The sequence below is a fragment of the Drosophila rhopaloa genome, unplaced genomic scaffold, assembly GCF_018152115.1.
Source record: "Drosophila rhopaloa isolate 14029-0021.01 unplaced genomic scaffold, ASM1815211v1 contig_167, whole genome shotgun sequence".
In the NCBI taxonomy this organism is placed as follows: Eukaryota; Metazoa; Arthropoda; class Insecta; order Diptera; family Drosophilidae; genus Drosophila; species Drosophila rhopaloa.
The window spans coordinates 2689019-2706641 of NW_025335047.1; the positions used below are offsets into that span (position 1 = coordinate 2689019).

The 17623-nt window shown below is 38.4% G+C and overlaps 2 protein-coding genes across 3 annotated transcripts; one reads left to right on the forward strand and one right to left on the reverse strand.

Annotated features, from left to right (window-relative positions):
* Window positions 1-314: 314 nt before the first annotated feature.
* On the reverse strand, window positions 315-5387 carry LOC108045939 (transcriptional regulator ATRX homolog). 2 transcript variants are annotated; one of them, XM_017125433.2, is made up of 4 exons: window positions 5260-5387; window positions 2955-4970; window positions 1986-2870; window positions 315-1821 (listed from the first exon to the last, which is right to left on the reverse strand). In XM_017125433.2, exons 2-4 carry the CDS (start codon window positions 4930-4932, stop codon window positions 731-733), a joined length of 3954 nt encoding a protein of 1317 aa, XP_016980922.2. In that variant the 5' UTR covers window positions 4933-4970; window positions 5260-5387; the 3' UTR covers window positions 315-730. The 2 variants fall into 2 exon arrangements, with proteins under 2 accessions (XP_016980922.2, XP_016980921.2); XM_017125432.2 differs by having other exon boundaries at window positions 2955-5386.
* An 11745-nt stretch (window positions 5388-17132) lies between these two features.
* Window positions 17133-17599, forward strand: LOC108045937 (transmembrane protein 141). Its single transcript, XM_017125430.2, has 2 exons — window positions 17133-17347; window positions 17403-17599. The coding sequence occupies exons 1-2, from the start codon at window positions 17233-17235 to the stop codon at window positions 17597-17599; spliced, it is 312 nt and encodes a 103-aa protein (XP_016980919.1). The 5' UTR covers window positions 17133-17232.
* Window positions 17600-17623: the final 24 nt, after the last annotated feature.

Consider the following 17623-nt stretch of genomic DNA (forward strand, 5'->3'; position numbering starts at 1 on the left):
TAAAAATTTTGAATGCATATTTTTAGAGAATGAATCCACAAGTCTTTAGAGGTATGTCACTTTGAAATCGGATTAAATTCGGTAAAGTTATGGACTCTGGAAGTTCAATTGGTGGTCACCTCATTACAAGTCATCGGAAACTTGGGAATAACTGACATGAAAATGGGTCCAAAATTTGATCAACGGTAAACTAAAAATTTTGAATGCAGAGTTTTAGAGAATCAAACCACAAGTCTGAAAAGGTATGCCACTTTAAAATCGGCTTGAATTTTTCCATTTTTCCAAAACAGATAGCCCCACACATCTGTAGAACATTTAATTGGAGGAGAAAATTGTTACGCATTTATTCATAATATCTGTGCCATTTATTTTTGTTATCTTGTTGCGTGTTAAATAACTTCCTGCGTCTCCTAGCTGGATTAGCACTATGTATGTATGTATATAGCCATGGTCTATATTGTGTAAATTATCTGTAAAATCATACGCTAGATAATTGTGTTTTTAGTTTGTATCTAATTTAAATCTACACATGAATTAGGACAGTTTTGAACTTAACTGCATTGATAGAAAATATAATCTAATGCGCTCGGTTATGGGTAATTGGTAAATGGTAATTAGATAGGATAAACCACATTTGTAACTTTAGTCCAAAGGAAATATCGACAATGTCGACGAATTACCTACGATTAAATTAAAGAGTGTAACCATGCCGTTGGTTTGATTCGGGTGCTTAGTCGATTTCGTAAACCTTGTCCGGCTCGAAGCCCGGAGCAGGAGTTACATTTGGCGCGAGGGACGCCGATCCGGCTGCCCCCGGCGGACCGCCAGTGCCCTGATTGTAGCCAGCCGCATTAGGATGCTGGTTGGCGTAGAGCAGAGGATTCATGTACATCCCGCTGGGATGCACGATGTTTGAGTGCAGGCTAAGGAGATCCTTGTACATGGTCGGATCGCCGTTGTTCATCTCATTGTACAGCTGTTGCAGATAGGTGGGTACCAACTGAATAACCTGGTTCTGGTTAAGCTCATGATGGTCCTTGGCTATCTTCATGTTCAGCAGCTGCAGGAGGATGTCCGACCGGAAGCCGAATATCTTGTTGGAGGTCACGCTGCCGGAGGCATTGCCAAACTGGCCCATCACCTGGTTGCCAAAGGCGTTTCTATCATAACTCATGTATTGCGATGCCTGAACCGTTCGAGTCTTTTCCGCTTCGTATTCGGCCCAAGCCGATTTTCGCTCCTCCTCCGACAGATTCTCGTGCTCCTCCTGCTCCAGCAGCGAATCGTGCTCGTGGTACTTGAAGATCAGTTTCTCGTGCTCGGTGAGAATCTCGGCGAACAGCCGGTCCTTGGGTAGAATGGGCATCTCTCGCTCGGAACTAGGTTTCAGCTCATACGAGTACAACTCCATAAGGTCGGTCTGATTGTAGTGCCGCGAGATCTGCTGTTCATCGATCACCCGCTTGGCCGTAGCCTGCTTTGCCACCTGCCGCTCATAAACCTTCTGCTCCATGGTGCCCATGGCAATGAGGCGGTAAATGTAGCACGGCTTAATCTGTCCAAAGCGATAGACCCGGAATATGCTCTGGGTATCGTGAGAGGGATTCCAGGAGACATCGAATATCACTACACGGTTGGCGGCCACCAGATTGATGCCAAGGCCTCCGGCCCGAGTGGAAATGAGAAATAGGCGGGCCCGCAAGTTTGTCACATTGTTGAACTGCTTGCACATCGCCTCGCGATGCTCCACGCTGCAGCTGCCGTCCAATCGGAAGTAGTCCTTGCCGTTCGTCCAGCAGCCCTTGAAGTCGCCCACATCACCTGGGAAATAAAGAAAAATTAGTACCGATTTATAAAATTTACAAATTATAGTATAATATGATCTATCAATGATGGTTTGAACATTTATATTAATCTATATATCATTAGAATTTAATTCCACTTTAACCTTTAATAAACCAAAATAAATTGGTCTGTCAACCCACCTTCGAACTCGTAGTTCTTAGTATTGCTGTCCACCAGCGACAGAAAGTGCTCGATGACGTCCAGGGATTGCAAGGACTGTGAGAAGACGAGCAGCTTGTCACCAATGGCCTCACACTGCTGCAAAAGCCGCAGCAGGATTAACAGCTTTGGGGAATGGTGCACGTTATTCAGCTCTCGCTCCTCCACGAAGGGTTTCCACCATTCCGAAGGGTCGTCCTTCTGGACACTGGGTCCCCCACTTAATCCGCCCACTAACTCCAGATCGGAATCACTGTCGCCGCCACCAGCAGCGGTTCCATTACGGGTCTTGCGCTTTTTCGCCTTTCCCGAACTGGCTGCCAATCCCGACATACTAGCGTCCGACTTGAAGGAGTCGCAGCTGTCCGATGAGTTGGAGGCTGCCTCCTCCTCGTCGGTCTCGTCGCAGATGAAGCCCTCTATATCAGAGTCGTCGTTGCTGAGCAGCCGTTTGGCAATCACGTTGTCACTGTTCACCCGCAGGTTCATCGGGTGCGTCCAGATACGCCGCAGATCCTGAAAGTCCTGGAACAGCCGCGCCCCCTTGCCGCACATATCCGAGCCGCTCTGTTCCCGGTGCGTGGTCATGTAATAGCCGTATAGCTGCTGCTGCAGCTCCGACAGTGTTGTGTAGACAACATACTCATGCTTCGGAGGCAGATAAGGTGCCAGTACCGAGTAGTCCCGCCGCTGGATGCAGCCCTCAAGCAGCTTGTGCAGAATGTGAGAGCGGTGCTTCATGAGCCGCAGATCCCGATCCGTGGAGTCCGTGTACTGACCATTGGTGATCGGGTTAACGAAACGATTCATATACTCCTTATAGGTACCCAACAGATTGGGCTTAACAAACTGAATCATGCAGTAATCTAGAAGTAAATAAAAAATGGAGGGAATTGAACATATTGTCAGTGTACTTGGCCAATTTCTTTAGAAAAGGGCACAAAACCTACATTCTCTGAGATTATTTTGAAGTGGAGTGCCGGTGAGGACGATCCGGCGTTTGGTGCGCATTCGTGTGACTGCCTTGCTAATGGAGGTCTTCTCGTTCTTGAGCAGATGTCCCTCGTCGCAGACGACCAGATCCGGACCGGGATCGACCAGGGCCTGCATGAGCTGCTCTCGCTGCTTTTTGCGCAGTCCCTTGGCCTTTTCGTTGGCCAGGATGCGGTACATGTCGTAGCCGAGGATGCAGACGCCGCCCTCATTAAACCATTCGTTGAGTTTGAATATGCGCGTGGGCTTGTCCTTGTATCGCGAGATGTCGTACACCTCGATGTCGTTGCGGTTGGCGAACTTCATCCAGCTGGTGAACTCCCGCGCCCAGTTGTTCACCGTGCTGAGGGGCGTGATAACCAGAACGCGCTCTACACTGGTGCGTCTCGTGTTGATCAGCAGCGTGTGCGACAGGGTGACCACCTGCAGGGTCTTGCCCAGACCCATGCAGTGAGCCAGGATGCAGCCGGAGCCGGGCTTCTCTTCACATTCCTTGAGCGTCTCGAAGCAGGCGTCCCACATGAACTTCACGCCCGCCACTTGATGCGGTTTTAGCTTCTTCAGCAGCCCCTTGTCCACCTGCAGCAGGGCCTTTTTGGAATCCTCATCGAAGTCGAGCACCAGTTCGTTTATCTCCACGCTCTCGGACTTGACAAAGATGCGGTTGTACAACTTCTGGCGGTCCTCAATGCGCTTCCTTCGGTCGTCCTCCTCCTTGGCCGCCTCCTTGGTAGTCAGATCCAAGTCCTTGGTCTTGATGATCTTGCGTATATGCTTGCGCTTGTTCTTTTGCTTCTCATCATCACCATCGCCATCGCTCTCACCGCTGGAGGATTTCTTGATGCGCTTGCGCTTCTTCTTCTGCTTCTCGTCCGGCTCAAAGTCGGAAGAGCCCTTATCAGATTCGCTTTTCTTTCGGCGCCGCTTCCGCTGTGGCATCACCTCGCTGTCGCTGCTGTTGGCCGCCTCCTCCTCTTCCTCACCCTCGGAGGACTTTCTGTCCTCTTCCTCAGCTGCTGGAGCTTCGTAGTCTGAGTCTGCCTCGCTCTCGTTTTTGGAGCGCCTTTGTCTGCTCTTCTTGGACGTGGTGGCCGCCTCCTCGGAGTCCGTGCTCATTTTCTTGGGCTTTTGGGCGGGCTTCGTTTTGGGCAGACTGACACGCTTCAAGCGCACCACACAGCGTTTGGGCCTTGGTGGTGATTCAGCTCGTGGAGAGCTGGCTTTAGAAGATTTCTCGCTGGTCAGGGAACCCCTTCGTCTGCCGTTACCGTTTTTGGTGGCTTCTGGTGCTTCTCTGGATGAGGTGGCTTTTTCCCGCTTCTTTTCTTGGTTACTTCTGGTGTTCTTAGTTGTCCTGCTGGATGTGGATGTGCTGGATTCTTCCGCTAATTCTTCTTGAACTTTCTTGGATGTCTTGTTCTTAGATTTGATAGACTTGGCCTGCGGCTGCTCCTCCCTTTCCTTTTTCGAAGAGATGGGGACCAATAGGTTCTCGTCGTCGTCCTCGTCTTCGCTGTCGCTTAGTTCTATGATAGAAGCGTTCTTGTTGCGGCTTCTTCTCGGCGGCAGAAGGGATGTGCTCCTTTCCACTGACTCTTCGTTATCGCTGGAATCGATGGTAGTAATACTCTGGTTGAGACTCCTGCGGGAAAGCCTTTCCTTTATTTTGGGACTGGCCAGCAGCTTTTCCAGCGGCACAATGCGAATCTTGCAAACGGGCTCCTCTTCGTTCGTTGAACTATTGGCTAATGCCTGCTCGGAATCGCTGGAGCTGCTACTTCCGGATGCCTTGACATCTCGGTTTGATCTGGACTGCTTTGTTTTTGGCTTTGAAGATTCCGATTCAGTTCCAGATACGTGTGAGAAGTTGGAGTCGTCTGTGGTCAAAGGTGTAGCGGCATCTGATTGACGGGCGTTGGGGCTTTTCTTTCCCATAGGTAACCGGCTGTTTATCCGCCCAGCACGTCAAAGATCTGCAAGAAATGCGATTTGGTTGCTTTACTGGTTTTCTCGCACTACAAAAAACTGTTTTTTTTTTATTTTTTTATGTCAGCATTTGCCGCGCGTTCGTCGCTTCGCTTCTTCTTCTTTTATTCTATCGCTCTTCCTCTTTCCGCCTCTCTTCGCTTTTTTTTTGCAATCTGCGTCTGTCTCTTTTTTTTGTGTGGCGTCGGCACTACTTGAACATCTATTATTTATCCAAAATCCTTTAGATGTTGGGATCAAAAAAGCTTCTAGACAACTTTCTTCTCATGGTTTCACCTGCTACTGGCTGCGTAGGCGCTTCATTGCGTCCACCTACTCGATTTAACACCTTTTCCCGACGATTTAATTGTTATTTTTCAGCGTAAAGCCGCCGCAATTGCAACTTGGGTATACTAAACTATTGCAGGGTTGCCAGGTCTTCAGAGTACAATCGATATAAGTGGTTATCGGAGGATTGGCTCTTGCGATAGTACCGTTCCTCGGTGGTTAAAGTAAACTTACTAAAGCAGCTTAAGAATTTTATTATATACTAGCAAGGTAGCCCGCAGCTTCGCCTGCGGAAATTAAGATTAGCAATTTCCTAACTATATCGCTTAAAACTATACTTTTGATTAACTTTTTTATTTGCTACTTTATTTAAACTAAAACCATTCCACATTTCAACACCACCATAGAGGTAGAGGTTTTGGCGCGTTTTTTTTTTGTGGTTTCCCCATGAGGCCTATTCCACAGTGCATTTTAATTAGAAATGTTTAACATTTTTGCAAGACTTCTCTATAAACGATATTTTTTGATTTTCCTTCTGGCGCTAAAATAATTAAAGACTCAGAGGAGCTAACTCTTGAACAGGCCACATAAAACTGACCATGAGAGAAGCAATCGTCCCTTAAATCTAGTCCAGCTAGTTTTAAGGTCTGACCTTGCGATTTATTTATCGTTATTGCAAAGCAAACTTTTACAGGGAACTGAAGTCTTTTAAACTGAAACGGTAGATTTGATGGTATTAGGGGTATTCGTGGTATAAAAACAATTTCTCCTTTGGCACAGCCAGTAAAAACCACAGCTTCGATTAAATTGTTATGAAGAGCTTTTACTTGCAATCTTGTACCGTTACATAGTTTTGGAGGTCTTAAATTTCTCAACAGCATAATTGGTGCACCAATCTTAAGCTTTAGAATGTGTAAGGGAAGTTCAGGTGGATTTTGTTGGTTGAGAAATTCAACCGGAAAATGAACTGCTTCATCAACTTCAGTGACTGAATCAATAGAATTATACGTAACTTCAATACCATCAAATGATTTTAACAGTATGTTATTTATTACCACAGCTCTATCATTCTTAGCAGTTAATATTGCTCTCTCCGAAAACCAATCTAATGATTTGGTTGAGATTTTTGAAATTTCCGGAAATATATTTGATGTGAGCTCCTCAAGGGAAGTTACAACAGTTCCTAAACCTGAAGGAATAATTATTTTTCCTTCGACAGTTGGAAAAAGACCGTCTCCAATTCTCAATAATGTATGTGCAAAAATTCCAGCAGTTGTATCGCCTTTTAAATGCACACGCATGTTTTTTGTTAGGCACAATTTTTGAATAGTAGGCCAAAGAAATGATGATTTTAAGCAGGCTTGTATTTCATCTGCCCTTGTTCCTCGAGGAACTACAGGAAGCGTTTGACGAAAATCTCCAGATAATAAAACCGTCATACCTCCCATTAGAAAATCATTACCACGAATATCTTTCAACATTCTATCCAACGCTTCAAAAGCACTCTTATGAGCCATTGTGCATTCATCCCAAACAATAAGTCTACATTCTTGAAAAACCAATGCCATATTACACCGTTTAGATATTGAGCAACATGGTGTTTCTACATTTATTAAATCCAATGGGAGTTTAAACACAGAGTGGGCTGTGCGTCCCCCATTTAACAGCGTAGCAGCTATACCTGAAGAAGCAACAGCCAATGCTACATTATTATTATGTCGTAATTTTGCTAACAACAAATTCAATAAAAATGTCTTGCCTGTGCCACCGGGGGCATCCAAAAAAATATTTCACCGTTTTCATTTTGAACACTTTGTAATATTTTTTGAAATGCCATTCTTTGCCCATCGTTAAGGGAATTTTCGTCTTTACTTAATTCGAATTCATTAATATCTGTAATTTATTTCGTTTAAATATTCCCTATTTTGAAGTGGTCTACTAACTCTAATCGGTTCGGGCAAACCATAGTCTAATAGACACGTACCTCCAATGGACAGTGTTATATCTTCGATTAAAATAAGACATTTATTAAACACTCTATCCAGTAGATCTTGATTGACTTCTGCCACTATTAGAGAAAACTCGTACAAAATGTCTTCTGAAAAGCTTTCTTTATACATTTCCCAAAGATGTGCGGCATCAGCCATTTGACAATTTACTAACATCACCGCAAATAAATCACGTAATTGAATTGGCGATTTACATAAAGCTGCTTCCTTTAGGGTATATTCCCAGTGTGTGTCATCTTCTAGTAAGCCCAAAGCCTTACATGCCAATTGAAATGTAGCATACGTAATGTTATTAACTGTTTTAAGAAATAAGAATGAGGTTGGTCCCCGCACTTCATGAAGAAGTAGTCTTAGGTAATAGCATTCCTAAAGAGTTGGTGTTGTTGTACGATGTGGTTTCCTTGCAATTTAAGGGTCGTGTTTTCAAACCGAGTTCTTACCAATCTTGGATTTCACTTTCCAAAAAAAAAAAAATGTCAACATCATTTTTGGCAAGAACTGAAAGTGGGTTTGAACCCACGACCTACAGATCACATTACATTTATATACAACCTCTAACACCTGAGCTATATTGCCACTTAAATGCATTACAGCAAAAGATCATTTAATGAGAAGTACAAATGTATGCAAAAGGAGAAGATTAAATGGTTGGTTTTATTGTTGTTCACTTGCAATTTTGCTAAAGATGAGAAAAAAAAAGAATAAAAAACAAAAAACTTAAATTTTTAAATTTTATTTTTGTCAAAAAATTAACAATTTTGATTAAATTGAAGGTCTACGACCTTGCTGAAGGTTCTTAAATCTCCTTTCCATAAGAGATACGTTTTCGTGAGTTTTTTCCAGGTCTGCTACCTTCTTCTTCATTGTTTTTAATTCGTTCTGCATCCTCTTGCACGTTTGCGTCAAAGTTTTTATGGTTTTATTTTGCGTTTTCAATTGCTGGTTAATGTTAACCCAGTTTTGTTGTCGTTTGTTTTTTCCCATAAAATTTTTAGTTTCTTGCTCATCTATTGATTTCACCTGAACACATTGCGCATGTTGCGGTACATGTTGCGCAACGTGTTGCGGGAAATGCTGCGTGAAGTGCTGGACGGGTACGGGTTGCGGGACGTGTTGGCACACAACTGGAGGCGGAACTGCAGCTTGATACGGATACGAATAGCTAGCTGGAGCTGCCGTGTAATTGGGTTGCCATGCAACCCACTGCCCAGCACCATTTCCATGGGGATTCATTTTAAAACTGACAGAATTGCTGCCTAAAAACATATATAAGTCCAAATTTGCCGAATTACGGATGTATGTGTGCGTATTCCATCAGTTTACTTCCCTCTCTTTGAACTTAACCTTTTTGTGCCGAAGATTTTAAATATGGTAGGATCTTTTTCTATAATTATATTAATTTTAATTTTTTTTAAATACCGATCGCTTACATTTTATTTTGCCACATCTTTTGTTTTGCAGTTAAGGGCGATACATTATATTGAAGGACAAAAATAAAAACAAAGTGTTTTTCAAAAACAATCTAAAATTAAGACTCTTCATTGTTTTTGTTTATATTTAGATTAGAACTCTTTATTTTTAATTTTTAATTTTTTTTTTAATTTTTTTAATTACAAATTGAAATTAAAGAATTAAAATTTTAATTTAACAAATATACATTTTTTTAACATTTAAGCCATGCTATGTTTACTTTCTTCTAGTGATGTTATTGCTTGACAAATAATATTAATGTACTATTACTATTACAACCGAAGAATGTAGAAAAGGTAATTTTATGCACATTGGTAACGAAAGGGTTAATAAAAAATCACATACTGTTGACGATTTAGAAGAAGTTTAAAAGAGAATCCACAGTAGACAACGCTTATAAGGAAAGCAAATATTTATGTAAGAAAAATTAAGAAATATGCCAAAGGAAAAGTTAAATGCGTCCCCAATAATACAATTTCCTTTATTTTTATCTTGGTTAACAATTTTAAGAGGCTGTCCATGTATCACCTAATTACAGTTTTGGCGTTTTTGGGCCCCCAACCCCTCTTTACACACCTTCTTTCCACACAAAAAAAAAAAAAAACAATTGGCAAATAATGAAGTATTTGTACACGACCAACAGGTTATGTTTCACTTGAATTAATTACAGCAAACGGTCATTTAATGGGACGTAAAGAAGTATGCAAAAGTAAAAGATTATATTAATAATAAAGACAGGTGGGGGACGCCGTGAATCAAATTGTTTAAACATTTGCATTTGTTTAAACAATATGAGGCACGTGTAATAAAGAGCGTGAGAATCAATTGGTTTGAATATTTGATGTTCTTTTAATATTATCAATGCGATTTGAATTTTAAATGACAAAAATCGGTTACAAAATGTCTTAAATCTGTTGTGGAAATGTAAATTAAGTATTCTTTTAGCAAAAGGATATCAGTATTATCTTGATTTTTTGGATATACATATTTCGTGCGTGTGTGTGTACATAGCAGTACACATTTGAAAACAAATGAAAAGATTTGCGATATAATCGATTTTTTAACCGCGCATTTTAAATTTTTTGTGACTGGTATTTTCATTTTTTCCCCTGCGCGGTCACACTTAAAATGCTACATACACTCATTTACGACTTAATGCAAAGTGCGCCAGCAGAACATACATACAGCAGAACATACATACAAACATATGTGGAGGCCGTGACGTCACGCATAAGAGAATTGGAAAATATTGGGGACTTGGTTAAGGAGGCTGAATTTCCAAAAAATTTAAATGCAGTTAGTTGCGGCTATGCCATAAGATTATGATCATAATTTTTTGAAACCATTTTAACAACATATATAACAGAAAAATGGCAAAAGAAAGAATTAAAAAAAAAACGAATCGAATTTTGGGGCACTTTGGGGTCGTTTATTGTTTTAATTTGTACCTCACACACGTCTCCTAATTATTTCAGAATTATGCGGATTTTTCTAGATTTTTATGTCAATCCGCTCTGGTAGGAATTTACCACTGACCCATTTTTTATTCGAAGACTTTTATATAGTAGTTTAGATTAGATAAAGACAGGTGGGGGACGCCGTGAATCAAATTGTTTAAACATTTGCATTTGTTTAAACAATATGAGGCACGTGTAATAAAGAGCGTGAGAATCAATTGGTTTGAATATTTAATGTTCTTTTAATATTATCAATGCGATTTGAATTTTAAATGACAAAAATCGGTTACAAAATGTCTTAAACCTGTTGTGGAAATGTAAATTAAATATTCTTTTAGCAAAAGGATATCAGTATTATCTTGATTTTTTGGATATACATATTTCGTGCGTGTGTGTGTACATAGCAGAGCGAATCATTGTTTATTTTTGTTTTTTACAAATCCAAAGTTTGTAGATAACTCAACATTTGAAAACAAATGAAAAGATTTGCGATATAATCGATTTTTTAACCGCGCATTTTAAATTTTTTGTGACTGGTATTTTTATTTTTTCCCCTGCGCGGTCACACTTAAAATGCTACATACACTCATTTACGACTTAATGCAAAGTGCGCCAGCAGAACATACATACAAACATATGTGGAGGCCGTGACGTCACGCATAAGAGAATTGGAAAATATTGGGGACTTGGTTAAGGAGGCTGAATTTCCAAAAAATTTAAATGCAGTTAGTTGCGGCTATGCCATAAGATTATGATCATAATTTTTTGAAACCATTTTAACAACATTTATAACAGAAAAATGGCAAAAGAAAGAATTTAAAAAAAAACGAATCGAATTTTGGGGCACTTTGGGGTCGTTTATTGTTTTAATTTGTACCTCACACACGTCTCCTAATTATTTCAGAATTATGCGGATTTTTCTAGATTTTTATGTCAATCCGCTCTGGTAGGAATTTACCACTGACCCATTTTTTATTCGAAGACTTTTATATAGTAGTTTAGACTAGCAAGGTAGCCCGCAGCTTCGCCTGCGGAAATTAAGATTAGCAATTTCCTAACTATATCGCTTAAAACTATACTTTTGATTAACTTTTTTATTTGCTACTTTATTTAAACTAAAACCATTCCACATTTCAACACCACCATAGAGGTAGAGGTTTTGGCGCGTTTTTTTTTTGTGGTTTCCCCATGAGGCCTATTCCACAGTGCATTTTAATTAGAAATGTTTAACATTTTTGCAAGACTTCTCTATAAACGATATTTTTTGATTTTCCTTCTGGCGCTAAAATAATTAAAGACTCAGAGGAGCTAACTCTTGAACAGGCCACATAAAACTGACCATGAGAGAAGCAATCGTCCCTTAAATCTAGTCCAGCTAGTTTTAAGGTCTGACCTTGCGATTTATTTATCGTTATTGCAAAGCAAACTTTTACAGGGAACTGAAGTCTTTTAAACTGAAACGGTAGATTTGATGGTATTAGGGGTATTCGTGGTATAAAAACAATTTCTCCTTTGGCACAGCCAGTAAAAACCACAGCTTCGATTAAATTGTTATGAAGAGCTTTTACTTGCAATCTTGTACCGTTACATAGTTTTGGAGGTCTTAAATTTCTCAACAGCATAATTGGTGCACCAATCTTAAGCTTTAGAATGTGTAAGGGAAGTTCAGGTGGATTTTGTTGGTTGAGAAATTCAACCGGAAAATGAACTGCTTCATCAACTTCAGTGACTGAATCAATAGAATTATACGTAACTTCAATACCATCAAATGATTTTAACAGTATGTTATTTATTACCACAGCTCTATCATTCTTAGCAGTTAATATTGCTCTCTCCGAAAACCAATCTAATGATTTGGTTGAGATTTTTGAAATTTCCGGAAATATATTTGATGTGAGCTCCTCAAGGGAAGTTACAACAGTTCCTAAACCTGAAGGAATAATTATTTTTCCTTCGACAGTTGGAAAAAGACCGTCTCCAATTCTCAATAATGTATGTGCAAAAATTCCAGCAGTTGTATCGCCTTTTAAATGCACACGCATGTTTTTTGTTAGGCACAATTTTTGAATAGTAGGCCAAAGAAATGATGATTTTAAGCAGGCTTGTATTTCATCTGCCCTTGTTCCTCGAGGAACTACAGGAAGCGTTTGACGAAAATCTCCAGATAATAAAACCGTCATACCTCCCATTAGAAAATCATTACCACGAATATCTTTCAACATTCTATCCAACGCTTCAAAAGCACTCTTATGAGCCATTGTGCATTCATCCCAAACAATAAGTCTACATTCTTGAAAAACCAATGCCATATTACACCGTTTAGATATTGAGCAACATGGTGTTTCTACATTTATTAAATCCAATGGGAGTTTAAACACAGAGTGGGCTGTGCGTCCCCCATTTAACAGCGTAGCAGCTATACCTGAAGAAGCAACAGCCAATGCTACATTATTATTATGTCGTAATTTTGCTAACAACAAATTCAATAAAAATGTCTTGCCTGTGCCACCGGGGGCATCCAAAAAAAATATTTCACCGTTTTCATTTTGAACACTTTGTAATATTTTTTGAAATGCCATTCTTTGCCCATCGTTAAGGGAATTTTCGTCTTTACTTAATTCGAATTCATTAATATCTGTAATTTATTTCGTTTAAATATTCCCTATTTTGAAGTGGTCTACTAACTCTAATCGGTTCGGGCAAACCATAGTCTAATAGACACGTACCTCCAATGGACAGTGTTATATCTTCGATTAAAATAAGACATTTATTAAACACTCTATCCAGTAGATCTTGATTGACTTCTGCCACTATTAGAGAAAACTCGTACAAAATGTCTTCTGAAAAGCTTTCTTTATACATTTCCCAAAGATGTGCGGCATCAGCCATTTGACAATTTACTAACATCACCGCAAATAAATCACGTAATTGAATTGGCGATTTACATAAAGCTGCTTCCTTTAGGGTATATTCCCAGTGTGTGTCATCTTCTAGTAAGCCCAAAGCCTTACATGCCAATTGAAATGTAGCATACGTAATGTTATTAACTGTTTTAAGAAATAAGAATGAGGTTGGTCCCCGCACTTCATGAAGAAGTAGTCTTAGGTAATAGCATTCCTAAAGAGTTGGTGTTGTTGTACGATGTGGTTTCCTTGCAATTTAAGGGTCGTGTTTTCAAACCGAGTTCTTACCAATCTTGGATTTCACTTTCAAAAAAAAAAAATGTCAACATCATTTTTGGCAAGAACTGAAAGTGGGTTTGAACCCACGACCTACAGATCACATTACATTTATATACAACCTCTAACACCTGAGCTATATTGCCACTTAAATGCATTACAGCAAAAGATCATTTAATGAGAAGTACAAATGTATGCAAAAGGAGAAGATTAAATGGTTGGTTTTATTGTTGTTCACTTGCAATTTTGCTAAAGATGAGAAAAAAAAAGAATAAAAAACAAAAAACTTAAATTTTTAAATTTTATTTTTGTCAAAAAATTAACAATTTTGATTAAATTGAAGGTCTACGACCTTGCTGAAGGTTCTTAAATCTCCTTTCCATAAGAGATACGTTTTCGTGAGTTTTTTCCAGGTCTGCTACCTTCTTCTTCATTGTTTTTAATTCGTTCTGCATCCTCTTGCACGTTTGCGTCAAAGTTTTTATGGTTTTATTTTGCGTTTTCAATTGCTGGTTAATGTTAACCCAGTTTTGTTGTCGTTTGTTTTTTCCCATAAAATTTTTAGTTTCTTGCTCATCTATTGATTTCACCTGAACACATTGCGCATGTTGCGGTACATGTTGCGCAACGTGTTGCGGGAAATGCTGCGTGAAGTGCTGGACGGGTACGGGTTGCGGGACGTGTTGGCACACAACTGGAGGCGGAACTGCAGCTTGATACGGATACGAATAGCTAGCTGGAGCTGCCGTGTAATTGGGTTGCCATGCAACCCACTGCCCAGCACCATTTCCATGGGGATTCATTTTAAAACTGACAGAATTGCTGCCTAAAAACATATATAAGTCCAAATTTGCCGAATTACGGATGTATGTGTGCGTATTCCATCAGTTTACTTCCCTCTCTTTGAACTTAACCTTTTTGTGCCGAAGATTTTAAATATGGTAGGATCTTTTTCTATAATTATATTAATTTTAATTTTTTTTTAAATACCGATCGCTTACATTTTATTTTGCCACATCTTTTGTTTTGCAGTTAAGGGCGATACATTATATTGAAGGACAAAAATAAAAACAAAGTGTTTTTCAAAAACAATCTAAAATTAAGACTCTTCATTGTTTTTGTTTATATTTAGATTAGAACTCTTTATTTTTAATTTTTAATTTTTTTTTTATTTTTTTTAATTACAAATTGAAATTAAAGAATTAAAATTTTAATTTAACAAATATACATTTTTTTAACATTTAAGCCATGCTATGTTTACTTTCTTCTAGTGATGTTATTGCTTGACAAATAATATTAATGTACTATTACTATTACAACCGAAGAATGTAGAAAAGGTAATTTTATGCACATTGGTAACGAAAGGGTTAATAAAAAATCACATACTGTTGACGATTTAGAAGAAGTTTAAAAGAGAATCCACAGTAGACAACGCTTATAAGGAAAGCAAATATTTATGTAAGAAAAATTAAGAAATATGCCAAAGGAAAAGTTAAATGCGTCCCCAATAATACAATTTCCTTTATTTTTATCTTGGTTAACAATTTTAAGAGGCTGTCCATGTATCACCTAATTACAGTTTTGGCGTTTTTGGGCCCCCAACCCCTCTTTACACACCTTCTTTCCACACATTAAAAAAAAAAAAACAATTGGCAAATAATGAAGTATTTGTACACGACCAACAGGTTATGTTTCACTTGAATTAATTACAGCAAACGGTCATTTAATGGGACGTAAAGAAGTATGCAAAAGTAAAAGATTATATTAATAATAAAGACAGGTGGGGGACGCCGTGAATCAAATTGTTTAAACATTTGCATTTGTTTAAACAATATGAGGCACGTGTAATAAAGAGCGTGAGAATCAATTGGTTTGAATATTTGATGTTCTTTTAATATTATCAATGCGATTTGAATTTTAAATGACAAAAATCGGTTACAAAATGTCTTAAATCTGTTGTGGAAATGTAAATTAAGTATTCTTTTAGCAAAAGGATATCAGTATTATCTTGATTTTTTGGATATACATATTTCGTGCGTGTGTGTGTACATAGCAGTACACATTTCAAAACAAATGAAAAGATTTGCGATATAATCGATTTTTTAACCGCGCATTTTAAATTTTTTGTGACTGGTATTTTCATTTTTTCCCCTGCGCGGTCACACTTAAAATGCTACATACACTCATTTACGACTTAATGCAAAGTGCGCCAGCAGAACATACATACAGCAGAACATACATACAAACATATGTGGAGGCCGTGACGTCACGCATAAGAGAATTGGAAAATATTGGGGACTTGGTTAAGGAGGCTGAATTTCCAAAAAATTTAAATGCAGTTAGTTGCGGCTATGCCATAAGATTATGATCATAATTTTTTGAAACCATTTTAACAACATATATAACAGAAAAATGGCAAAAGAAAGAATTAAAAAAAAACGAATCGAATTTTGGGGCACTTTGGGGTCGTTTATTGTTTTAATTTGTACCTCACACACGTCTCCTAATTATTTCAGAATTATGCGGATTTTTCTAGATTTTTATGTCAATCCGCTCTGGTAGGAATTTACCACTGACCCATTTTTTATTCGAAGACTTTTATATAGTAGTTTAGATTAGATAAAGACAGGTGGGGGACGCCGTGAATCAAATTGTTTAAACATTTGCATTTGTTTAAACAATATGAGGCACGTGTAATAAAGAGCGTGAGAATCAATTGGTTTGAATATTTAATGTTCTTTTAATATTATCAATGCGATTTGAATTTTAAATGACAAAAATCGGTTACAAAATGTCTTAAACCTGTTGTGGAAATGTAAATTAAATATTCTTTTAGCAAAAGGATATCAGTATTATCTTGATTTTTTGGATATACATATTTCGTGCGTGTGTGTGTACATAGCAGAGCGAATCATTGTTTATTTTTGTTTTTTACAAATCCAAAGTTTGTAGATAACTCAACATTTGAAAACAAATGAAAAGATTTGCGATATAATCGATTTTTTAACCGCGCATTTTAAATTTTTTGTGACTGGTATTTTTATTTTTTCCCCTGCGCGGTCACACTTAAAATGCTACATACACTCATTTACGACTTAATGCAAAGTGCGCCAGCAGAACATACATACAAACATATGTGGAGGCCGTGACGTCACGCATAAGAGAATTGGAAAATATTGGGGACTTGGTTAAGGAGGCTGAATTTCCAAAAAATTTAAATGCAGTTAGTTGCGGCTATGCCATAAGATTATGATCATAATTTTTTGAAACCATTTTAACAACATTTATAACAGAAAAATGGCAAAAGAAAGAATTTAAAAAAAAACGAATCGAATTTTGGGGCACTTTGGGGTCGTTTATTGTTTTAATTTGTACCTCACACACGTCTCCTAATTATTTCAGAATTATGCTGATTTTTCTAGATTTTTATGTCAATCCGCTCTGGTAGGAATTTACCACTGACCCATTTTTTATTCGAAGACTTTTATATAGTAGTTTAGATTTAATATTGTATCAAAGTGCTGGCACTAAAAATTAAAGTGTTTTTTGCACTGAGCGACTATTAAAATTTTTGGGGTTCCAAAGTACCCAATATATGAAAATTTTTTTTAGATAAAAACCGTTAAAAAATAGGTTTTTGGAAGGTTATAAGTAAGTTATAACCAACTTGTTAGGATTTCTCGCAAATTCGCTGCGTTAAAAGATAGAATCATTTATTTTACTACTATCGGATGCAATAATATATGCTTGCATGCAGATACTATTGTTAGTAATTAGCCCACCTCTTGCAAGCAGCTGTTCTTTCTTGCGCGCCGGCAAAAAGCCAATGAAAATAACGTACATAAAACGTTTTATTAAGCGATTATTATGAACGATATCAAGCGTTTAAAGGATCAACAGCGCGAGAAGCACCCAGGATTCGATGGTTACATCGATTGCATGACCCGCTCCCTTTTCACAGGACTCGCCACATTTTGTTTGGGTTAGTATTCTTCTTTTGTTTTTCAATAATTGCATAATAATTATACAAATTACAGGTTTTTCCGGCACCTACTTTGGTCAGAAGATCATTCAATCCCGTATTCGATATCCTGTGAAGTACAATATACTGATTTCATCTTTGGTGGCAACGGGAGTATCCTATCAAACGACTTCCTCGCGCACGAAATCCTGTCAAGCGGCGTGGATGGCTTTTGAGGAAAAGCATTCCGTGCTGAACGAGAAAACCTTTTAGTTATAGTTGTCAAACCCTAATTAG